Genomic DNA, 24,462 nt, shown 5'->3' on the forward strand with positions numbered 1-24,462 from the left:
CATCAATAACACCTGGATGCATTTTGTCCATCTCATCAAAAATGAAGACAGAGGAGGGGCAGGCACTGACATTGCCCCGAATCCAGTTCTGCAGCTGTTCCTGGAACAAGAGGTTGAAAACCACTGAGAAACGAGGTCTTTTCTGGCTGTACTGCAAGATCCTTGCATGTGACAGGTTCTGGGGACACCCTGTCAAATGTAAGCATCCCACACTCACTGCTTGTACTTTTTCCCAAAGGACCATAAGCTCTGTGACTGATCTCTCTGACATGTGACACTGAATTTAAATGTGAATTCTTTTCTTGCTGACAGAGGAAAAAAGACTTCCTAATTTCTTCTGCTTTGTGCAGGGCTAAGACATGAAAACCAGGCTGAGATGGGAAGTATTAGAGAAACCTTTTTGTTTGTTTAAAAGAAGTCAGTTTTGTCTTTCATATGGAAAACACATCTATCAGTACATTAGTTCTGGGTTCCTTCAAACACTAAAACATGAAGATAAGAATTCTCCAATGTCAAGGAATGAAGTCTTTCTCACTGCACTGTGTGAGAAAGCACTGCCCAGCCAGGCACTCAGCAGGATGGGAGAGAGAGGACAAAGAATAAGAGTTAGAAAATCACTGGGTCAACATAAAGACAGTTTGATAGGTGATGGCAAGAGGGAAAAACCAAGCAAAGGGAATCACTCACCCTCCTGACACATGCAGACCAATGCCCAGCCAGAGTTAGAGCAACAACCACCTTGGAAGCCAATGACACCCCACTTTTTCTTTCTTCTACCCCAGTTTTTATGGCCGAGCATGACAGGATATGGTATGGAACATCCCTCTGGCCATCTGGGGTCAGCTGTCCAGGCTGTGCCCCCTCCCAATCTCTTGTCCACCCCAGGCTGCTCGGTATGAGTGGAAAATCAGCATCTTTGAGGCTGTGCAAGCACATTTATGTTACAGCCAAAGCACTGCTGCATTATCAACGCTGTTTTAGCCATAAATGCAAAACATGGCCCGGCAGGGGCAAGAGAGAAGGTTCCTTCTAACCTAGCCAAGATATTTATCTGAGATGTTGGGACTCCCCTAGCAGCGAGCACAGGCATCGGCAGATGGCATCAGTGAGAGGGCAGCGCTAGGAAATTCTCTCACATTCGATCCCCCGCCTTTTTGGTGCCTTTTCCTCTTACTTTCTGCATGAACTTTCCCCTCCCTCTCTCCTAAGCGCCAGTGCACACCCCCAGCTGCCAGGGATCCTGGGGGGGTGTGCAGGACAACCCCCTCTACCAGGGCCCCTCCTCACCTTGTAGAGCTTGACCTGGTCGTGGTGGGGGAAGTGCAGGGTGGCCAGGAAGAGATGGACGAACTTGCTGCGCAGTCCCGCGGGGTGGACGTGCTCCGCCAGGATCTGGCTGAGGAAGTTCTTGCCGGTGCCGGCCCAGCCGTGCAGCGACAGCATCAGCGGCTTTTTGGGGCTCGGGTTGTTGCTGAAGCCCAGCACCGCCTTCAGCACCACGTCCTTGGCCAAGTGCTGCCCGAAGAGCCTGCTGTCCAGCTGCGCCTTCAGCGCTGCGGGGGGAGAGGGACAGCTCAGCCCCGCCGGTCACCGCACACGCACCGGGAGCGGTGACCGGCCGAGCGCGGGGCACCCCCCCCCAGCCCCCGCCGTACCGGTGGCGTTGAGGCGCGGCCCGTCGCGGGGGCAGCACTCCACGTAGCTGCAGTAGAACCTGGGGTGGGACAGGTATCCGGTGAGGGCGGAGGCCACGCCGATGGCCAGGCCCACGCTGAGCGGCTCCAGCGCCGCCAGCCCCGGCAGCAGCACCCACAGCAGCGGCACCGACGGCGCCATGGCGGCCGCGCGCGCGCCACCCGCCCGCCGCGCCTGCGCGCCCGCCCCCCGCGGCGCCGCCGCCGCCGCCGCCATCTTTGAGACGGGCAGGGCCGCCCTCACAGAGTCCCAACATCCCAACATCCCAGAATCCCAACATCCCGGAATGCCTTCTAGTGGAAAGGGTCCCTGCCCACGGCAGAGGGTGGAAATAAATGATCTCTAAGGACCCTTTCAATCCCAGCATCAGTCAGGCTGGAAAAGGACCACAGCGGGTCATCTTCTTGCAAAATGTGGGCACATGTGAAAGTTTTCTTAAGGAATTATGCTCTTTGGTGTTTGGTCTTTGTATAATTTCAAGCCTAATCAGAATCCCAGAATTCCAGAAGGCCTGAATCGCAAGTTGCCAGAATCCAAGAATCCTGGAATCAGGACTCCACTCCATACATGTGGAGTCTGTAAAAAATTTCTTAAAAAGAGATGGTCTTTGGTATTTGATCTCTGTACACTCTCAGGCCTAAGGCTGTCCAGTAGAAAAGAGAATACTCATTTATAAGAGCAGGGTCATCCCAGAGCACAAGGCACTGGATTGCATCCAGATGGGTCCGGGATATCTCTGCTGAGGGAGACTCTGCACCCTCTCTGGGCAACCTGTTCCTGTGTGTGGTCACTGCACAGTGAAGGAGTTATTTCTCATGTTCAGGTGGAGTTTCCTGGGCATCAGTTTTTGCCCATTACCTCTCACTGGCACCACAGAGCAGAGTCTGGCTGCATCTCTTGGCATCCCCCTTCACATGTTTCTACACTTGATGAGGTCCATCATTCGCTGCCCTGCTGGTGGCATCAGGAGAAGTGGACTCGGGGAACTTAAAAGGTTTTTTCCAACCTAAATAAATCTATGATTCTATGGTCTGGAATATCCCCTTGGTCCAGTTTGGGTAGGCTGTCCTGGCTGTGTCCCTTCCCAGATTCTTGTGCCCTGCCATCCTCCTCACTGGCAGGGCAGCACGAGGAGCTGCCAAGTCCTTGACTTGGCATAAACACCACTATGCAACAACTAAAACCCTCACTGTGCTATCAATATCATTCCCATACTCAACCCAAAACACAACACTGTACTGGCCACTAGGAAGGAAATTAACTCTATCCCAGACAAAACCAGTACAGTTTCTGCCAACATAAACCAAAACACCAGCAAGGAAAACGCTGTGAGAAGCAGGGTACATGACCACTTGGGGAATAAGCAATATGAGGTTAGTACAGCCCTCACCTTCTAGAGACACTGTGGGTGGTAATTCCTGTCTCTGTACAATCCCCTCAAAGGAAAATCTCAGCACCCTGGGAAGGAACCGCTTGGCCTTACCTGTGAAGTTCAGAGTGTTATTCCTATTGCAGCACTCCTGGAAACGGCACTTGAGCCAGGAATCAGAGGAGAGGAGATGCCAAGCCACGGCAGCACCCCCCAGAACGACTGAAACGCTGAGAGGGTCAAAAGCCGGAGTCAGGGTGGGCATGAGAAGAAAGATCAGAGCAGCGTTGAGAAGCTTCATGGTGGGAAGTGAGTGCCAGCCTGGCTCAGCAGGAAAAGAAACCAAAACAGAAACTGCAGAAAAACTTCCTGCAGCATGGAGCCCGGGGCTGTTCAAGAATCTGGGAGCCAAGTCTCCTGTAAGCTGGAGGTGTTAATGGGTTAACAGACTTATCGCACTGCTCCTGGAGAATCGAAAGTGCTGCGAACAGACCATTGCACGGGCAGAGTGAGAGTTTCATCGCAACAATCCCAGCTCTGAGGGAAGCAGGACTGGAATCCCACTACATCTTAACCAAGGTGCTAATTGGGCTAGTGATTAACGGAGAACATTGAGATGCTTGTTTTGGGCTTGACTGCATGTGGGTGTCACCCAGCATCACACAGCCCAAGGATTTCCGTAGCAGTGCCTGGAGCTCTGCAGCGCACAGGGCTGAACGTGTCAGAAAGCTGCTTTAATAAAGCTAAATTCTCAATCAAGATGATTTTTTTTTTTTTTGGTCCTAGCAAGTTCAGAATCGCCCCACCGCCAAAAAAAGGATGTTTGCAAAGGAGAAAGACAGATACCGAAACGGCTTTTATGTTCTCAGCGAACACTTTTTTTTTTTTTTAAAGGGATGAATTTTTTAATTAAAAAATGTGTAAAATCTCAAAGAGAAGACACCGAGCAGCGTTGTGTAGTATTCAAAATACACGCTCAGGATCTGACATGAAAAAAAGAACGAGTGCCCTGAGCTGCCAAACTCGTCGTTACCTGTTTAGGGAAAATCCACGCTGTCAGCCGCTATCGAGCCTTGAGGTGGGCACAGCTTAGATCTTTGGCTTCTTATTCCAAAATAAGTTACCCAGGTGTCATCTAAAGCCCCAGGGTGGGCTGCCGGGGAGCTGACACCCGAGGAGCTGGGCTTTCCAGCTGCCATCTCTCCGTTAGTTCACCCAGAAGCTGCGGAGAGGCCAGAGGAAGGAACTGGTCTTGGGATATGCAGGATTCCGTGTTGCCTGGGCTCTGTCCGAGCTCTCTTGGAGACAATTCAAATGGTAGTTTCACGAAGGTGGTGTGACAGAGGTGAAAAAAACGCTGGGAATTTTCCAGTCACCTGTTTCCTCGGTTGCACCGGTGCCCCCTGCATCTGTCCGCGCCGAACGCTAGATGGGGCGTCAGACACAGGGTTTGGTCCAGGATTTGCAGGGAAGGACAACTTTTGCGGAGGACTGAGTCACGTTTGAGGAAAACAGACGAGAGAGGAACGTGGGCTCACATCTGCAGAGCTGACCACTGGTGTTGTGAAACGTGATTTCTTGGGATACACAACAACCCCGCCACGTGGCTGACGAGGGTTCACGGAGAGCAAAGAGCCTCATGGCAGTGTCAGCAGGGGACCGAGGACAGCCAAAGGAAGGGGGAGAGTCTGGGTAAAGAAACGAGGCTGTTTAGCTGAGATCTGCAGATTTTCGTCTGTCCATCTGAATTAAAGATGCAAGCAGGGTGCCTTGCTCACCTCACAGGCTTCAGCAGGTATTTCACTGTTCCCCTGCAGAAACAGAGCGTGGTCCCACAAACACGGATGTGGACTGTCACCCTTGAATCCCTCTGGGACAAAGGGTGGTGCCAAATTGTGTCCTGCAAAGGGAGAATCGGTTTCACAGTTTGTGGTCCCCCCTTTCAAAACCTGGATGGCACATCTGATTAATGTGTGAAGGGAGCAAAGAGACATCCCTAGCAAATTTTTAATTGTGCTCTTGTGTCTTTTCACAGGGTCTCACCAGCCTGGAAGGGACTCCATCTCCCAGAACAAAGATGGGAAATGCATGATGGATATGATAGAAACAGTACAGAGAACGAGAATTACCTCATCTGTGCAAAAAGAAGGGGTAGCATGGGACACATCTATAGATCTCCTTTCCATGTGGGAGGGAGGTGGCATATATTTCCTATACAACAATAGGACGTATGCTGCATAACAGGTACCAGATGGGTGTTTAAATAATCTTCAGCTGCAACATGTCATGCTGTTATCTCATTATCCATTACAAGTTAAATGGGTTCAAGCTGGGCCTGGACATGGATGAGATGTCTAATAGTGGTGGTGAGGCTGACATTGATGGCAATTTCCTTGAACAGCAGTCTGGAAGCTCCAAGTGGAGCACAGACCCTGCAACACGCAGTCCACAGTGCGGTGTCTCGCTGCCTGTTGTGTTGTGCCGATGAACACACCTTGTTCTTTCATCTCAACGCCCTTCTGTGCCCTAGGCTCAGAACTGGCATCCTGTCATGTATTCACAGCGCCCTCCAGAACAGCACAGAGGGGGGGGGGGTCAGCCAGCAGTGGGTCGTCGTGAATAAACTGCCACAGGCTGAAGGTCCCGAAAATTTGTAGCAGAGAAGAATTTTGGAAAGGTGTTGGGTGTGCAATAGGCTTGGAGTGTCTGTGATTTAGAGGGGTGTTCAGCAGTGGTGTGGTGGGAAGGTGAGGGTGGGGGGAAGGAAAGGACATGGCAGGGGGTTTACAGGGAGAGGGAAGGGAGGGATTTGGGTAGCAGGAGGATATGGGGTGCTTGTAGGGAGTAATGGAGTGCTAAAGCTGTTGTGGTGGGGGAGGCAGTGGACATGGGGTGTCTGTGTGGCAAAGGAAGAGATAAGGGATGCAGAGATGGAGTATTTAAGGATGAGGAGAGAGGAAAGTCCCAAGGAGGGAGTTTTGCCTGGCCTTACCCTTCTTTGTGTTGAAATTTTTTGTCACCTACCTGCAGGTTCCTTGGTTTAAAGTCAGCATTCCCAGGACTTTGGGCAGCAGAGGGCCTAGAGAATTTGGGATGTGGCTGGTTAGCAGGGCTTTTCAATCACAAGGCAGCAGACAATCCCAGTTGGCTGGTGAGCCAAGGAATATCTCCAGCCAGGGGACAGGGTGCTAGGAATGCCCTGCCTTGAGCCCATGGAGTGCAAGAGGTTTTCAGGTAAGAATTGTAGGGTCAATAAATCAATGTTTTTTCCCAGAAAAAGTCTGTATTTTTGTTGGAGAACGTATAAGGTCCTCAATATTTCCAAGTTCTTTATGTGAAAGAGTTTTGAAAACATGACTGCTATTTGACATGAGGTTCTGGGCTGTCAGGAGGTTTTTTCTGAAGGTTTCCAACTGGAGAAGAAGAGCTGGGAGACTCATTTTTCCCTACATTCAGTTTAATTTCTACATAATCTCTCCCTGCCTTCTGACTCTGGCTAGACACTCTCTAATGGTTGGAGTTTTCCTGAGGGGCCTTTGGTTTATTTTTACCCTTTTTTTCCCCCTCCCCTGTATGTGTGGTTTCTTTTTGTTTTCTTTCCCCTCTCTAATTTCAGCATCATCTTCCAAGTGCTCCTTACCCTAAACACAGAGATGAGGCAGTGACAGGAAAGGGCTGCCACGCTGACGTACATTGGAATCTTTTAGGAGTGGGATTGTGGTGGGCTTTATCCAAATACAGGGCCTGGCTAAGGTCTGGGAGCTACACTAATGCTGTGGCAAGGCTCTGACTCATGGAATGTGTTCATTGACCTTTCTATAATGTGACAGTAGCAATAACACAAAACACCAACATCTACATTAATGCTGAGCAGACGTTGTCTAATCCTAGAAACACCCAGGGAGTTAAGAGCCTGTCATCCTTCCCTTGCAGGTAGGAAAACAGATTTGTGGATGATGAAAGTTCTGCTTGACGTGGTAGTTCACAGCAAAGGGTTTAGCAATTCTCTTCTGTCTCCAACCAGGATTTGCCTTGGGCAGGCTTAAAAATCCTTGTCTGTGGTACAGAGTGACAGAGTCCCTTGGGTCAGTGTGTGCTGCTGTGCTGCGTAAAGGATAGTCCAACAGGGAAAGGTAGGGATGATCTTGGGATCTGGGTGAAATAAAACATTATATGCTTGTCCAGATAAATCTGCCCATGTGAAATAATTCTTTTCATCATGTCTGAACCCTTGTAAAATTCTGATGTGCCAGGAAGGGTTGGTTTTTGTTCTGGTTGCTCTCTCTGGAAAATGCAGTTGAGAGGTTCTTCTCTACAACAAGAGGAAAGTGTTTCCCACCCAGATGCCCAACCTCAAATCTCTTTTGCCTGAGCCTGAACTGCAGTCAGAGAGCAGAGATTCACTGTGCAGTACAAGCAGGACAAATAACCAGCCCTGAGGACCTCACAGATGCAGTGGTTGTCCAGACCAGAGCTCTACCTGGTGTGCACCAGCACAACACCTCTCAGACCAGCTGGGCACTGAGCAGGGGGGGACTGTCAATGCTGCTGGTGCCCTTTGGCCGTGGTGCAGAGGGAAAACAATGTGATTTTGAATCTGATATCAAGTGGTTTTCAGCAGGTGGAGCCACACAGGTCCTGTTACCTGGTAGTGAGAGGTACAGGAGGGGACGTGTTTAAAGCCACGCTCGATCAGCATCGGTGTGGGTGAGGGAAGTCTCATATTTCTTGCCTCCTGTGGGAACTTGCTGGAAATGTAACATTTTATAGATAAGCACAAGGTGACAAGCTGACAGGACACCTCTCTGCTTCCAGTGAGACCTGGTGCTGGAGCCTGTTCAATCTTTCATTCATATCAGCTCCATCAAGCGATGATGGATGGAAATGGACTTTCTCAGAACAAGCACAAGGAGTTATTAAAGTGCCTGACAGCCAAACTGGCTCTGTTCCTCTGCGGGCCACTGTGTGCTCCAGAGGGAGCAGGGATGGAGGGATGAAGTGTTCAGAAGTGGTGTGGATATGGCATTTGGGGATGTGGTTTAGTGGTGAACAGGGTGGTGCTGGTGCTGGGTTAACTGGTTGGATTTGAAGATCTTAGAGATTTTTTTTTCCAACCTGAATGGTTCTATGATTCTCTGCTAATGGAACCACCCAAAGCCAGGTGCAAATAAGCAGCAGCCACCTCTGGACCATGCAAATCCATCTGGGCTGGCAGCTGAAAGAGGCACCCTCGGGGCAGGAACTCATTTACCAGCCTCGTCTTTTCACCCCTCACTGCAGACCTGGCTCTGCTCCCACCTATTTGCCTCAGGGTTCTGATTTCAAGGCCTGTGTTGTGCAAGATTGAGATGAATAATGTATGAAGTGGTAGCGATAGACCCTGGTTGGGCTATCGATGCTGGCAGTTAGGCTTTGTTTTGACTTGTAACTAAACATTCCTGGTGCAGACATCCTCTGTGGTTTGGTGATTAGATCTGAGAACTGCATTTGGACTCCAGGGGTCAAGTCAAGGTGCTGTCACCCATCTCCAGCAGCACTGGCTTAGTCACATCATCTGTTCCTAATCCTCTGCTTGTCTCTCCATGACATGAACAAGAGGGGAAAGAGATCCCATAAAAAGATTATTGTTATCATCATCTCAATTCAGATTGTGTTTCATTATGAATTTATTGTCCCAGGATGTAATTTGGTTTGAACAGTCTGAATAGTGAGCTTGATGTGTGTAAACATTGAGCATTCCCGTCATTTGTGGCAACAAATCTGCAAGAAAGAGAATTAAACCTTGTGCTGTAGGTGCTCATTGGTAAAATGGGATGCTCTGAGAGCTGAACTTCACCTGCCTCAGTCCCATCTTTGGTTTTTAACTTTGTTTTTAAAATTGAGCCCAGAATCTGAAACCGGACACTGTTCCTGTTTGGCTTTGACTGGGCTCCAGAATCTACTTTCTGTTTTTGTTCTCCAGGCTGGTTTGGAGTGGAGTAGCTCTCACGTGAGCCTCTCTCCCTGTGTAGCAACAGCTCTCACTGAGAGAACAAGAAATAATAGGGAAACTGTAGCCCATATTCTATCTTAAATAGAATTCTGTTGTAAACAATAACTGTGTGAAGGAGATGAAACCTGAGCTGGATGAAATAAGAAAACACCATGCTCACATGGTGTGGGGGGATTCCTACAGGAAGAGGGTTATGGGGCATGGGTAATGCTGTGCCCTTGTTCCACTTATGGGCTCTGATGTGGCCAGTGGCTTGTATTTCATCCAAAGCACATAAGGTGGTGATGTTATTAAGCAGGCAGCCCCATTTGATGCTTTCAGACCTTTAGGTGAAAGAGGATTTAAAAGTGCTCGGTAGGTTTGGGGTTGGACCAGAATCAGAGGCTGTGTTTGGCTTGGGGTTTGCAAAACTAAACACCCTGCACTTACACTCATCTCCCATGGAAGAGCCATAAATACAGGTCACTAAAATTAGTCTTGCAAAGCAGCTCCTCTGACTGGGGCCTTTGCTATTCCTGCTCTTCTGTCTCCAGTTCGTGCCTGCATAAAGGTCTCTGCCTGGTTTTAATCAGCTCTGGCGTTTAGCACTGAGGAATAAGTAGGTTCATCAGGAGAAAGGGACTGTTTGCTGCTGTAAGAGCTTCCCCATTTGTTCAGACAGGCCTGGTCTGGCTGCCCTTGGAAGGCTGGAGAGGTTATGGAGCCAGGCTTAGTACTAGAGCTGGTTGCAAGGTCAGGAAAGGGCAGAAAAGGCAAAAGGACAGCACAGGCTCCGAATTTGCTGGAGAGTCTCAGAGGGGATCTGTAACAGGCACCAGCAGCCAGCACACCCTGGCACCAGCAGTGAGGTGTCCTGAACTAGGAGGGATGTGGTGATTTCTGTGGAGGCCACACTGAGAAGGCTCCCTGGAAACTGCCCCTTGTCTGTCCATCTCTGTGGTTTGGATATCAGAATGTCACTGCAGGACAGCCAAGGCATCTCTCTTCCTTAGTGACTTGCCACCAAGAGCTTGATGGGGTTTTTTCTAGGTTCTTTCTGGTTGGTTTATGGTACTGAAAGAGAGAAAAAGAAAATCCAGGGAAAAAATAAATTTAAACATTTACATCTGCTGAAATTTTGTGGAGGATAATGTAGCTTAGGAGCATGAACTTGAGTGACTGCAAAGAGAGACCTACTGAGGTCCCTGTGTAGGAGTGTGTCCCTCTAGTTAAGCAGGACCAACTGAGAGGTATTTAATTCTTCCACTCCTGCAATGTCCAGCTGTGAAACTCTGTGAAGGGTTCCTTTATGCCTCAAATCTTACATTGAACAACCTGGAAAGTATAATTTTCATACAGATTCATCAATGTTAAATAAGGATGGAGGGTCAGGAGGGGATCTAAGCACGTTAGGTTCTTTTTCCAGGAGATATGTTATCTAACAGGAAGAAAAATGTACTCTGCTAAAATAAAAGGTTGCCTGCGGGGGCTTCAGTTTCCATCTATTGTTAAAATATGTGCTTGGGAGTTGGGAACCCCGGGGCCAGCTGTGAGCTGGAAGGAGTTGAAAACAGGAGAACGGATGTGCTCTGAGAAGAACAATGTTGAGTCCATGCTAACAGCACAGTGAGAGAGGAGACTGGCTGGAGGATGCAGAAACGCCCTGAAGGAACAGGGATGAACAGCCCAGATCTGTTGCTGGATAGCTGTGAGTGTCCCAGGGCTGTCTTCCATAGAGCATAGCTGGAATTCCTTCAGTTTGGGAGTAGCCCCGCCCCCCCCCCAGGGTACTAAATAACTAGGTGTGGAGAGTCATCCTGGACCCCTCAGTGAGGACTCCTGGCATTTTAAAGAAAAATGACCTTTTAGGAGGCTGGAGGACGTTTGGAGTGCAAGGGGTAAAGGAGTTGGCAGTCATGTGCTGGTCATCTGCTTGCTTGGAGGGAAATATGAAAGTATGACTGGGATAATCAAAAGCATGGAGAAATCTCCTTTGAAGAGAGATGAAAGCAATTGGGGTTGTGGTAAAGCTGAGTAAGAGGTGCTTTCACAGGCATGTTTTGAAGGCGGGGAATGTCGGGCAAAGCTGAGCATGAACTGTTGTTCTTCCTAATTCTTCCATGTGTCTGTGACATGAACAAGAGGGGAAGGAGATCCCATAAAAATATTATCCTCCTCATCATCTTACTTTAAATTGTGTTTCATTGTGGAGTTTATTGTTTAAATTATGCTTCATTATGGAACTTAATTGTCTCAAGAAGCAATTTAATTTAAACCGTTTGGACGGTGACTTGACGCATGTAATTGTCAAACATTACCGTCATGTATGACAAAAAATTTACAAGAAAGAGAATTAAAACCTTGTGATTCAGAGCTTAAGTTAATCTCTGACTTCTGAAGACTGGATGAACCGGGGTGAATGGGGCCTCAGTCCATTGCTGTCTACCATGGGGGCACGTCCTACCTTCAAACCACGGTGTGTCCCATGGCTGATACAACCCTGCAAGGTCCCTGCTCACACTGAAGGGCAGCAGCTCCTTCTACCACCAAACACGCACAGCAACCTCCCCTGCTGTGGTACAGGGCAGCACAGCTCCCTGCACCTTCCCACTGGGCAGCTCTATTCCCACTAATGTGGCCGTAGCATCCCGTAGGCCTTCCCACCTGGATCCAGCCCCTCTCCTGCTCATGGGGGAACACTTCTAGTTCAGTTTTGGCTGAGTTGGTGGCACTGTTAACAGAAACGTGCTGTGTTAGAGAGAGGCATTCTGCTGCTTTGTAAATATTTGCAAAGAGCTCATATCTATCTCCTCATGGAGGGCTGTGGAGAGCAGGCAAGGTTGCATAAACACAGGGTGGAGCAGATCCTGGGCACGCATCGTGGACACGGAGGTGCAGGCTGGAAATCAGGAGAAGAATCGAAGCCTGGGACCTGGGCAGGCTCCTGGAGTCCTGCTGAAGGGTCACTCAGGCAGAGAAGAGAACTTGGGATGGTGAGCCCAAGCATCACTGCCTGCAGAGTGGCATGGAGAGGCTTCTCTACTTCCTTGTATCGTTCAGGCCAAGTTCTGCTCTTGATAAAGTCAGGGTCACGCAGCCCTGGTCATGTTCTGTCGGTGCTCCCGCTGCTGTGAGCAAGAGGCCAGCTGGGACAACAGCACAATAAAAAGTGTCCAGGCAAGGGGGGCTGTAAATAACACAGCTAAACTACTCCCTGCTTCGCAGGCTGATTGTGGGGAGGGTGTTTTTAGCACTGCATGTGGTGGGTGTTTATTAACAACATCAGAATTGAGACCTGGACCCCCTTTCTGCCTGAAACTAAGCCCGAAACATGTATTGTTCATCACCCAGGGCAGGGAAAAGGGAAAGTTTTAAGATGTGTCTGGAGCCAGCTGTGGGCTGACCAATGACTCAACTCATAAAACCTCAAACTGCCGAGAAGCTCTGACTTCTGCCTGAGTCAGGGCTCCTGAGAAGGAGGCCCTGGTCTCTTCTAGGAAGGACAGTCACCCTCCTTTTTGCCCAGGACTTCGCTCTTTGAAGTGAGAGCACTTAGAAGATCAGCATGTGTGATAAAGAGATTTAGAAAACATGACCTATAAGGAAGGGTGGGAGGAAATGCTAGTGTTTAATTTAGGGGTGATGGAGGGGACACAGAGAACTTGGGGGTTTAAAAATAAGCTCTGCATTTTGGAGAGCTTTGTGGTGAGTGAAGCTCTACAGCAAGGCCATAAAGGAAGGGTCACCTTAGAGTTGGTCTCACCATGATGGTGAAATCACTCAGTTCGTGTCAGGGACAGGCAATGACGTGCAGATTTTTCCATTTCCTCTTGTCCCATATTTCAGTGTCTGTGTGACAACTTGAAAATGTCTTTCTGTTGAAAACAGGATTTAAAAGACTTTAAAATGAATGAGGTCCGTAGCCTGTTCTTCCTGGGTTTCAGGGCAGGGGTAACAGCCCAGGAGATGAGAGGGGCCCACCTGCCAAAACAGATCCCTGTTCTTAAGCTGGGCATCCCACTGCACTTCTGAGGATGAGCAGAGCCTTGTGGATCAGCACAGCAGGAGATCCCAGCCCTTGGATAGGCACTGAAAAAGAGAAAGGCCATCTTGGTTTGTTTTCTTCACCTTGAAGCTGCTCATCTGCTGATGAATGTCAGGTCTCCACAGGGCTGGATTTGGGACTGCAGCTGCTTTCTGTCCCAGCCCTGGGTTAGGGAGCCAGTGCTCTTAATGCTGTAAAACATGGCCTGATTCCCATTTGTCCATAACACACCTTTGCTCTTGCTCAAGGGCATCCCACCAGGGGATCTGCATTTACATTGTAGTTTTGCAAATGCTTGAAGTCTAGGAAATGTTTCCCAATTTCGAATTTTTTTTTTTTTTTTTTTGTCGCAGGATTTGTTTCTCTTCTCTCTCAGTCTGGCAGGGAAACTCCCTCTTTTTGGGCAGTAACATAAGTGGTTTTTTGCCTGTTGTTTACAAGTGATGGGATCTGGTTCTTGGGAAGCCAGACACATCACGAGTTGCTGCGGTGTGGCTGAGTGAGAGTGTGTGTGAGTGCACTGTGGCTTCCCCACACCCCAAGCCTTGACCCCCATCTCCCACCTTTGCCCTGTGGCAGCAGTGGCAGGTGCAGCTCTTAAACAAGCTGGAGCAGAGGGAGAAAGCAGGAGAGAGGAGAAATAACTTCCTTCAGCCCCTCTCCCAGCGGATTTGCATCCCTGAAGGCACAGAGCAGCCTAGCTGACACTAGCCAAGGAATTCTTTCCTCTAAGAGAAAGCCCAGGCATGAATCCATGTGAGGCTCAGAATAAGAGAAAATAATCTGCTTCCCACACACTCCCAGCCTGATGTCCTCTCTTCTAGTGTCTCCTGGCTGTCACAGCAGCAGGGAACAGAGTGACTCCCCTGCAGCCAGGGTGGGTATGACATTTTGGGTCAGGAGGGTGGTTGGGAGCAGGGCAGCAGCCTGGGAGTAGACAGGAAGGGACTGTGGGTGGAGCTGGAGGGAGAAGGCAGGAGGACAACGTGCCACTGCCTCTCACTTGGCCCTGGACCAGTTCCCTGTCCTGGGACTGGCTGAGGAACAGCAGCTTCCTCCGTTCTGCTCTGCCTGCGACTCAGAGCCACCACACCCCTGCCCCTTCCCTGGGCCTCTCCTGCTGGCTTTCTCCTGCTGCAGGCATCTGGTCTTCCAAGTGTGAAGGACAATTTGGGAGAGTCTGATTGTACATTCCTCATGCCTGAGGCCTCTCAGGCAGCTCCAGCCAGTACCGTCACTTTAAAATCCAAACCAGACAAAATCTGCCGGAGTTTGCCAAAGGCTGAAACATCCCATTTGTTTCCAGAGGCCAGAGATGCTGATGGTTCCAGTGCTCAGTGACTTTGCAGTATCTTCTGTGTCCTGCAAAGAGCAGGAGCAGCCCAGGAGGCTGGGCACGGGGAGCTGCAGGTGAAGCAACAGGATTTCACTCACCGGCAGAAGAAGGTGCGTCACGGTGGTTGAGTTTTTGTGCAGACTAAGGAGTGAGGGCAGGTGGAGCACCCTTCTCTCTAACTGATAGTTAAAATGCTCATGTCTTTACTTGAAAAGCTGTGTTTGACTCCATGAGCCTCTCATGGGATTCCCAAGGATGGGTGCAGCCCAGGGTAAGTGAGCACTGGGATATGTGTGCTGATTCCAAGGCTTTGCGGTGGGAACAGCAGGAAGAAATGGCAGGGAAGGGGGGTACTGGTGTCCACTGCAGCATTGAAACAAGCTGGGAATGTGGCTCAGCTCTTCTTGGAGCTGTGGGCCGAGCTGTAGGCTCAGGGCAAGCAAAAACCCCAACTGGGCTCTGCACCTTCTCCACCAGCATGTGGGAACGCGCTGGAGAAGTGCCACCCACCTGCCTGGAGCACTCCCCTCGGGCTGTTTGCCTAGCCCCAGCTGTGGGATGTAATGGGTTTGGGAAAATTTTGGGGAATCTGGGCTGTAATTGCCCAAAGAGTCTGCTGCCCTTTAGGATGAGGTTGGAGCCCGCGCCGTGCCACCCCAGCAGATGTGCCGGTGTTCCACCGTGCAGGATTTATTACACAACCAACCCTCTCATGTCACTGCCACCAGGAAATTCCCCAACATAGCAAGAGTGGAAAAACATGTAGTTATAATACTGTAGTGTAATTCAGCTGGTCAAATAAATAACAGCCCGTATGGGAACTGAGGGTGATTTTTATTCCATAATCTTTCCAAAGCAGGATTGGTGTTACAGGCTTCTATTTTTAAGTACTTTTCTCAAGCATCTCCCATGAATTTTTCATTCCTTCTGCCTGCTACAGCTCACTTCCTCCTTCAGCGAAACCCTCCATCTTTTCTCCACAGCTCATGGGGTCAGTCTAACCTGATGACTAAATCTTTCAAAGCCTGACTCTGATTATTATTAATAATTTCTCAAAAAGAAAGAAAGAAAGAAAAAAGTAGTGTTTTGGCTAGTGATGTTGATTTTGGGTGGGTCTTGTCCTGCATTGAAACTTCTTGTGCTCAAGGCTGTAAGGCTCAGATTGTAGTTTAAGGGCCTGGTCTCCTTCAAGCAATGAAGAATGTGATCTGTGGAGGAGGATCAAACCATTAATATTAACAGCCTGCTTCCGCTTGGATTAATGGGATGGTTGAACATGCTTCCTGCAGCTGCATTGCCTTGGGTTCCAAAAGCCAGGAAGGTGCACGTGTGGATGTGTGCTGCCCAGTGTGAGACCCCTGAAGTTGCGAAACCAAGCAGGAGCTGGGATCCCAGGAGCATTCACCTGCTTTTACAGGCAGCTTCTGCCCCTCATCCCCATCCACGTCCCTCCCCACTGGGGCTCCACTCTATGTAATAGTGAAAGGGTCTGAAATGCATAAACACACAAAATAAACAACTTTCCTTGCCCACATGATTTTTACACGCCAGGGAGATGGTGTGACTGAGTTTGCCCTGAGGGTTTATTCCTAAACAAACGGCGCTTCTTGATCTCTCCATTGAATTTAAATTTGTGCCAGTTGCTGGTGCAATTTGTCCAGGGCTTCCTGCCAGGCTTTGAATAATACCAAGGAGGAGAAGTCTGGCTGGTTGGCAGGAGGAGTCCTGGCTTGTCTGCAGGTGCATATTCCTGCTGTTCAGTGAGGCGTGGCTGCCTCGGGAGGGGAGGAAGGTGCATGAAGGAAAAAGATCTCACTACCAAGGACCCCATGGGCTGGATCCTCATCTGGTAAAAACTATGGAGGGTGTGATGTGCTGGTGGAGGGTCTGGCTGCCTGGCCTCTCCCAGACCCCTGGGAGAGCTGGGGAAGGGACTGCTGGGAAAAGTCTCATCCCTGCTGCAGGGCTGGTGCAACCCTGCATAACCCCCGAGGTCTTCTCTGCTGTGGGTTGATCCCTATCAGCTGCGGAGAGGAGAAGAGGGAGGGAGCAGCGGTTTGGGATGTGGCTTTGCCGCCAACGACTTACTCTTGGCATTATGGTGTTTATAAAACCCTGCGACCTCCAGGGAGACGTGGGTGGGGTTGGATGTAGCTTGGCGGTGAACACCCCAGCTCTTTCTGCAGTGGCTGAGTCCACACGGCTGCTGCGTGTCCTGGTGCCCCCATTCCCACCCCCAGGGAAGCAGCCTGCTGGAGGCACACACTGCCTGGCTGAGGAGCTCCACGCCGGGCGGTGCCAGGGCTTGTTCTGCAGCCGCCCCGGCGCCGGGGTGGTGATGGTGACCAGCTGCAAGTACCTCTCTCCCTTGAAACCAAGCGTTTGGGGTTTTCAAAGGCTCTCTGCAGTGTTGCAAAAACGTAACCATAGGCCCTGACAATGTTTCAGAGACTACGGTTTGTGAACTGTGGGTCTGGTCACGTTCAAAACGGCCAGTCGGGTTCAGGAATAGCACAATTTATTGAATTCAACATGTGTGGTTCTTTCAGATTGCTGGTGATTAAATGCCCAGTAGCTCTACAGGGCTCTAACAATACCATTGCAACCACAGGCTGAATTTCCCATAATATAGCTGAGAACACAAGACTTACCAAAAGGCAATTGTTCTGGGAAGGGCAAGAAGGATAAACCTGTCGATCTGTCACTGCAATTTCATGTTGAATTCTCTTCCCCCAGTGCTGGGGTGCTGATCACATCTTATTAACCACTGTGGTGCAAAGTGCTGCAAGTGGGACTGTGGTCAAACTTCCCGTTCTTTGTGGGCACGTTCTGCAGAATATTTCTTGGTAGGAGGTTTTGGTTTGTCAAAACATTTCTGGGTAACAGGTGGAAGAAGGAGGCCATGCAGGCTCCTCCTTGGTCCACCTCCCCCCCTCCCCATGCCATGGCAACACAAAACCAGCATCTCCATCCATCTCCGCACTTGCACCACATGGGCCCCATTGGACACTGAGCTTTGCATTTTCTTCACTCCTTTGTGCTTTCAGCTGGGGACAAACCTGTCCAGGGGCTGTAGCAATGGGCCGAGTCCTGGGCTGAGTGCAATATTCCTGTTGGGATACTCTGGACTCTCTTGGAAAGCACAGGATTTAGTTTTGCTCCATGGCAGTTAAGAAGTTAAAAAGCCCTGAAGAACAAAACCAGTCCTAGAGGCACTGATGCTTCGATAGATGATTTTGTAAATGACAAATCTTACCTGGTTCATTATTTCTTGAGGCTTTTTTTTTTGTGTGCCTTGAAACAAATTTTTTCTTATTCCAACATGTCAATTCATTATAAAACTCCTTGTGTCCTCAAAGCATTCATTTTCCACTCAATATCTGAAAGTTTATATTTTCCTGAAATAAGTTTTTTTCTTATTTTTTTTTCCTTTGTAAAGGAAATAAACACAAAATCCAGCCCTTCCACACTAATAAACTCAGAGATCTCCTGTCAGCCCCCACACTGCTGGCTCACTGAGGTTTGCTGCTGCCAGCACTGGGGCCAGGGCTGGGGAAGAAGGAGTTAAAGGCTGGAAGACCATCCAAGCTGCCTGCCAGAGGCTCAGATCCCACTCTTTCATCCACAGTGTTTGGTGGCTGAGGAAAAGGCAGCTCCAAATTCACGTGGCATTTTCTAAACCACGGACAAAATTACACCTGACTGCCTTGATTCACCCTCTCGGAGAAACCAAGACGAGCCGCCTTCGGGGCTGGGCAGGCTGTTCCTCGCTTCTGCTGCAGTTTTTTGGGGCTTTGCAGTCCAGGACCTGCCCGGTTGGGGTCAATTCCCGGGCTCCCCTCCCAGCCGGAGGTGCAGGGACAGCCCAGGCTCCGGGGTGGTGGGTGCTGATGAACCAAGGGCAAGCTCTGTCCGCTCTCCATCCCTCGGCAGGTGGATGTGAAGGGAAGGGCTGGGAGCCTCTGCCATGGGACTGGGCGGGACTGGGACGTACTGGGAGCGCTGCTGCGGAGGGGTGGGCTGTGGGATAGGGGACGGGCTGAGCGCAGGAGCACAGGGCTGGATGTGGCTGAGGTAGGTGCCTGCCTTCTTCCTAACTCCTCCTTCGAGCGCAGATCAGCTCTTGTCTGTGGGTGAGCACTGCCCGGCCGGGCGAGGGATGCTCCGTGCAGCTCTGTCCCTCTAGGCACGCACGGGAGGTGGGACAGGGGGTCGTGGTGGGCTGGTTTAGGGAGGCAGGGGGTCAAGCTGTGGCCAGGCTGAGCCTGGCTGTGGCCCACAGGGTCGAGGGGGCTGTATCCCGGCTCGGGGCATCTCATCCCCACGGAGCTGGTGATGTCGGGGTGTGCGGGGCAGGGCGAGCCTGTTCTGTGGGCTAGCTGGGCTTTGCTCACCCTCAGCTTGGCAGGGGCGGTACAGAGGCCCTGGGCTTTTGCCAGAGAAATGAGGGGGGATTTGTGTCGTGTTCAAACACAGCTGTTCCTGCCCCTCTCCCGCAGAGCCCAAGATCTCCACTGGTTCCGGGTGCTGAGGCGACCGAGCGGCACCTTCCTCCAAAATGATGGAAAACAAAGTGTTTCTGTCATTTACGTTCTACAGCACAATTTTGATTTTAAAAATGTATGTCGTTGCCATCATTACGGGACAAGTGAGACTCAGAAAGAAGGTAAGATTCAGTTTCCTTCTCCTTCCTCTCCCTCTCTGTCTTTTTCCTTGGGCTTCTGTGGTTTTTCTTTCTTCTTTCATTCCTATAAAGGTCTCGACACAGTTTTTCTGAAGCAAACTGAGCTTCTTTGACTTAAGTTGAAAGAAAAACAAGTTTCATAGCTGTAGCAGATAAATATCTCACTTCTCTTTAGCCCTTTTTGTTTGTTTCTACCATCTGTAGCTTGATGTTTATCATTTCTGAAACCTAATCTAAATAATAAACAGATCTAAAATGGCAAGCAGGTGAGATGCTTCTAGAAAGAGACTGTTTACAGTTAATTTGCCATGCCTGGAAGAAAAGGAGGGGAGGAGAAAAGGTTTGAGAGGAAATCACTGAAATGGTCTTTTTTCCTTGGAATGTAACAGAAAGCTTTTGAGCTTTTGGAGGCTGACTGGCTATGGGAATGCTCCAGGAGAGCAGAAAGTCATGGGGAATAAAAACAATAGCTGGAGGAAATCGTTCTTGGACACGGGGGGGAAAAATACAGGGAAGACCTGGAGTTCCAGCAGCTGTCTGGAGTTGGGGAGTTTATCACCCACAGCCCAAATTAAATTCCTGGCAAAACTCAGCTGTTTATAAAATCTGTTTAAAAGTATTTGAGGGGTTTCCAATTCCATCAGTGGAGTGGGAGGGAGAGATTTCTGCTCCCAGATAAAATACAAAGCAATAACCCTGTGCTGTGACATGACTGTAACTGATGTGGCTCCTCCCCTTGCGATTTTAAACGATGCTCCAGCCCTGGGACCATCTAGGCTTGTAGCATGATTAAAGAAAGCACCAGGGCCCTTTCCAGGCTGCAAAATGAAGCTGTCATATGGAACCAGGTCCCTGAAGAACAGCTTCTGAGCATAGGTGTGGAGCTCATATAAGTCATTTTTATTTGTAACTTTATTAGCGTAGGATCCCATTTCCCCATGGGGAAATCACACGGTACCACTGCCAAAAAGCCAGCCAGGGAGCATTTCTTAATCTGTCAGTCCTGTTATCTTTCAGATGCCACATTGTGTCTGCAAGCTCTGTGCCAGCAGTGATCTCACTTGCCGGTTGGCACAGTCTCCCTTAAATGGGTTTCATGGGAAGAAGTGGACTGGGATGAGGTTTGGTACCTGATCAGGAGGCAGCACTGGGGTTTTTTGGAGGATAAGGAAACCCCCTGGGCAGGTGCGGGGTTTAACCCCCAGGGCAAGGGTTAAACATGGAAGCGCAGCTGCCCTCACGCTTGTGAAAGGCAGGTTTGGGGGCCAAACTTCTACCTCTGGGGCTCCTGAAAAAACATTGTGGGGATGTGGGGACTGTCTTGCAGGCGTTTGCAAACCCGGAGGACGCGCTGCGCAACGGGGGGCTGCAGTTCTGCCGCCCGGACCCCGACGTGGAGCGGTGCCGCAGGTGAGAACCCGGCCGTGCTGCCATTCCCTCTGCTCCACAGGGGGATGGATCCCTGGCAGCCGCCGGCAGAGGAGCAGTGGGAAGCTAAAGGGCTCATTAATTAAGTAATTGCCTGGGCGGTTTGAATGCCTCGAGCTGGGCTGTGGGACCCTGTGCACTAAGAGCAGTTTAATCTTTGATGGGAGCGGGGTGTGCTCTGGAGCAAGGACATGTGGAAGGATCCTGGTTTGGGTCCAACAGCCGACTCTGGAAGAACTCTTTTCTAGGTGCTCCGAGTCCCACAAGCTCTCAAGGTCTCATCCTATACCCACACCCAAAGTCTCCTTCTGTCCTGCTCCCTGAATCCCCCCAGATCCCTGCACAGCTTGGACAGGGAACTGTGAGACTGGTTCCGGTGTTGTATCCAGCTGCCCTTTTGAGGGATTTGGGAAGAGGCTGAATGGAGTTGCTATAACTTCTGCCTCCCTAATTGGGCAAGCTCTGAATCTTCCCCCTCTTCTGTGGGGCTCACAGTTCCTCAGGGGTAAAACATGGGGTTATTTAGCCCTGGGCTTGATTTGCTGTCCCCCTTACCAAAGGAGGTGCCCTGAATGCTGGGTGATGTGCAGGAAAGGGGCAGGAGCTGTGCCCTCCTGTCACTGAGCCCTCAGCTGCCACCTCTCTGCTGTGGGTGGGGCCCTCATCACTCACCGCCCACCACCTCCAGCATTTGCTTTAGAAAACATCCGGTGCCACCAAATCGCTGGGCTGCCAGAGGGAGTAGGAGGGCAAATGAGCTGGAAACATCCAGTGCCACCTAATCACTGGGCTGCCAGAGGGAGTAGGAGGGCAAATGAGCTGTTTCCTTCCTGGCAAAAAGAAAACAATACCAGAAATAATAATCATAATCCTCTTTTGATTATTCACAATAAACAAACTTCCATAAAAATAAATAACTGGAGCTGCAGCAAAGACGCAGGGAAGTCTGGGATCTGACTTGGGCAGCAAAAGCACTCAGAGTCAGTCCTTGCTGATCTGTTCACAGCCCTGAGGAAGACAGATTAAACCCAAGGTGTTTCCCTGGAAAAAAAGAGGAGATGTTAGGTTTTCATCCCAGATGGTATCAGGAGGGAAGCAGATCCACAGCAACTCCCCTTCTCCCTCCCAGGTTTGGCAGGGAATACATCTCCTCTGTGTCCAGGCTCTGATCAGCTCATCCCCACCAAGTCCTCCTGGCATTGCTTCTACAACAGCAGGACTCATTTTAGTGTCTTTTCTAGGCCAGTTCCTCCATGCTGTCCCAAAATTGCACCCACAAAGCAGGTGAAATAGGATTTCCAGCAGCCTCCTTGCCATATTCACCCCCCAATCCTGAATATCCCTATCCTTAAGATAGTGACTGCTTTCTATGCAGGTGCAAAGACCAGGTAGGAGAACTTCTCATCTTGTGCAGAACAGCAGCCCTGGCCTTTGCCTTGGTGAAGAAATAATTTGAAATCTTCTCTTGGCTTTGTGAACATTCAGACATGCACAAGAATGGGGAAGCAGTGGCAGCTCTTATCAAGGACTCATCTCAGCCTCTCAAACCTTCACAGATAACAGGGAAAACCTAACCTCGTGCCTGGGTCACTCTCCCAGAGCAGATCCATCCCCAATGACCAGAGCATGACCTGACAGTCCCCCTATGGAAGCATGAGGATGGGGCTCTGTGCTATGGAAAGAAAGAGAGGCAGAAGTGATGGACAAGCTGCTACTCTGGGGACTGACTTCCCTCCTTCAAAGGATGGTGCCTGGGGAAGGAGGGACTCAGACTACACTCGTGGCATGAGTGGATCCACTGTGGTGGCAGCTGATGCTGTGACACCCAGGAGCATGTTCAGCTGGAGCAGAGTTTGCCCCCATCCATGCCATGTGTCACCACATGGTCCCTCCACCCTCCAGGTGTTGCTGGCACAGTGTGAGGATGCCTGGGATGCTCCTCCCTGATCCCCTCTGGATGCATTTATAGAGAGTGGCAAAGCCACAAACACTCCCATCCTGTGAGTTTCTCCTCTGGAGAAGCTGTGGTCTGGAAACTGCCTTTCACTGTGCAACGTGGCCACATCTGGGGCCGTGCCGTGCTGGCACCGCACCAGCCTCGAGCTTCTGGCAGCTTTGCGGGGTCCTTGTTTTGTGCTGTTTGTTTAAAAGCTCCAACCCTGGAGCTGTCATCTGTCAGGGCAAAGGCATCCCAGTCAGGGAGAACAAGCTTTGGGAGCTCAGCATCCCAAGGGAGAGACATGGGGTGTGAAATCCTGCTGCCTGTGTGTGTGTAAGGGGGAGGAGGTGGCCAGCAGCACCCAGGGATGGCCAGAAGGGACGGGAGACAACAGGGAATTCTGGTGGGCTGGAACATCCTTATCTCCCTTCTCAGGGCCCACCGCAATGACATGGAGAACATCTTTCCCTTCCTCTTCCTCGGAGCTGTCTACTCCCTGCTGGACCCCAGTCCCTCAGTGGCCAGGATCCACTTCCTCATCTTCTGCGTGGGGCGCATCGTGCACACCATCGCCTACCTGCTGCGGCTGAAGGCGCCCACGCGCTCTGTGGCCTACAGCGTGGCACAGCTGCCCTGCTTCTCCATGGCCCTGCAGATCCTCCTCGCCACCACCCCGTACTGGTAACACCCGCAGAGACCGACCAGCCGTCCCAACGCCCTCGTCCCGCACTCCGAGGGTTCCCTGGCGGGACTGGGTGCTGTGTGTGCGAGTGTGAATGTGTGTGTGTGTGTTATTGTGAGTGTGTTTGTGGGCCTGCAGTGTGATGCCAGGGAGGTCACCTGCAGCCTCGACAAACTCCCTGTGCTGTTGAAATTTGGCAGGGAAGTCACCGGAGAGAAGGGACGTGTCTCCCTGTGGAGCGGGAAGGGGACGCGGAGCCAGGTTCCCCTTGCTCCTGCTGAGGGTAGGAGGGGGAAAGCACCCCCTCAAAGAGTGGGTTCATTGAGGGAAAGGAGGTTTTGTGACTCAACTGCATTCAGAACTGGGAAGGTGAAGATGTGTCTTTTCCCCTTGGTAACAAGTATCCCGTGAATCAGGAAGGGAAAATCATGAGGGTCCCACAAAGTCTCTTGGTCAGCAGAGGTAGAAGAGGGGTTTATAAGACAGCTGCCCTCCTCTTGCCCAGCCGTGTGGGTCTGTGGGGACAGAGTTCCCTTAGGTTCCCTCTCCCACAAGGAGAACAGGAGGCAGGTGCCTGCCAGGCAGAGTAACGTGGGAGTCAAAACCTCAGGGGTGACTTTGTGAAGACATTGGAGTGTTCAGTGCTCCCAGAACCTCCTCATGGCCCACTATGGGACAGAGCTCTCTGCCAGGAGCCTCACTGCAGGCAGGATCCTGCCTGTCCCTCAGCCAGCCTTCAGCAGCTCCCGGCCAGCAACACCTGTGGCTTTTCCACCTCGGTCTCATCCCAGTAAGATGCAGAACATCGTGCCTGGAGCAGCCAGCAGGAACCACTTACCCTGCAGAGAACTGGACACAAATCTCTGGGACTTCAGGAAAGACTAAAATGCTCTCAAAAAACAGAGTTTTCTCCCGAGGGTGAGAGGGTGCCCACATGCCACTAATGCCTGACTGTGCTCCCACGGGCAGCAGACTGACTTTCTCCCCCTCTGTTTGTAGCCTTTCTCTGGCTGCAGAATGGCCGCTGCTATTTGGGGAATGTGCCGTGACCGCTTTGGGGGTGTTTTCTTTCAGCTGTTTCCTGCTGTCCAGTGCTGCCACACCGTGTGCAGCCTGGACCAGCTGGCGCTTGCAGAAAGCTCTGGAAGCGAGCAAAGTGGCTTTGAAGAGAGAAATCACTGCTCTGCAGTGTCACCTGAAAGTGTTGTGTTGGAGAGGAGAGACTGAGACCAGGGTGACAAACCCTCCTGTCCCCGGCTGTGGGGCTGCAACAGTGGAGCACCCCTGTGGAGGACAAGGCAGGAGGAAACCTC

General features: G+C 50.7%; 2 protein-coding genes across 10 annotated transcripts in view; one reads left to right on the plus strand and one right to left on the minus strand.

Moving 5' to 3' along the window:
- Window positions 1-1,852, minus strand: part of LOC114054576 (torsin-1B-like) — a 7,120-nt gene extending 5,268 nt beyond the window's left edge. The window contains exons 1-3 of the mRNA XM_027877876.1: window positions 1,656-1,852; window positions 1,288-1,553; window positions 8-100 (exon numbers count right to left, since the gene is read on the minus strand). Coding sequence (XP_027733677.1) covers window positions 8-100; window positions 1,288-1,553; window positions 1,656-1,836 — 540 coding nt within the window. The 5' untranslated portion in view covers window positions 1,837-1,852. The remainder of the gene's footprint in view (window positions 1-7; window positions 101-1,287; window positions 1,554-1,655) is intronic.
- Window positions 1,853-4,088: 2,236 nt separating this feature from the next.
- On the plus strand, window positions 4,089-24,053 carry PTGES (prostaglandin E synthase). Of its 9 annotated transcripts, none has more exons than XM_027877714.1 (5): window positions 4,089-4,142; window positions 6,956-6,997; window positions 18,893-19,082; window positions 20,428-20,510; window positions 22,903-24,053. In XM_027877714.1, the coding sequence occupies exons 3-5, from the start codon at window positions 18,975-18,977 to the stop codon at window positions 23,150-23,152; spliced, it is 441 nt and encodes a 146-aa protein (XP_027733515.1). In that variant the 5' UTR covers window positions 4,089-4,142; window positions 6,956-6,997; window positions 18,893-18,974; the 3' UTR covers window positions 23,153-24,053. The 9 variants fall into 9 exon arrangements, with proteins under 9 accessions (XP_027733515.1, XP_027733514.1, XP_027733513.1 ...); XM_027877713.1 differs by lacking the exon at window positions 6,956-6,997 and adding an exon at window positions 4,284-4,859 and having other exon boundaries at window positions 4,090-4,142; XM_027877712.1 differs by having other exon boundaries at window positions 4,095-4,859.
- The last annotated feature ends 409 nt before the right edge of the window (window positions 24,054-24,462 follow it).

The sequence above is a fragment of the Empidonax traillii genome, unplaced genomic scaffold, assembly GCF_003031625.1.
Source record: "Empidonax traillii isolate 1590-97213 ecotype Southwest subspecies unplaced genomic scaffold, ASM303162v1 scaffold34:size3740991, whole genome shotgun sequence".
Taxonomy (NCBI): Eukaryota; Metazoa; Chordata; class Aves; order Passeriformes; family Tyrannidae; genus Empidonax; species Empidonax traillii.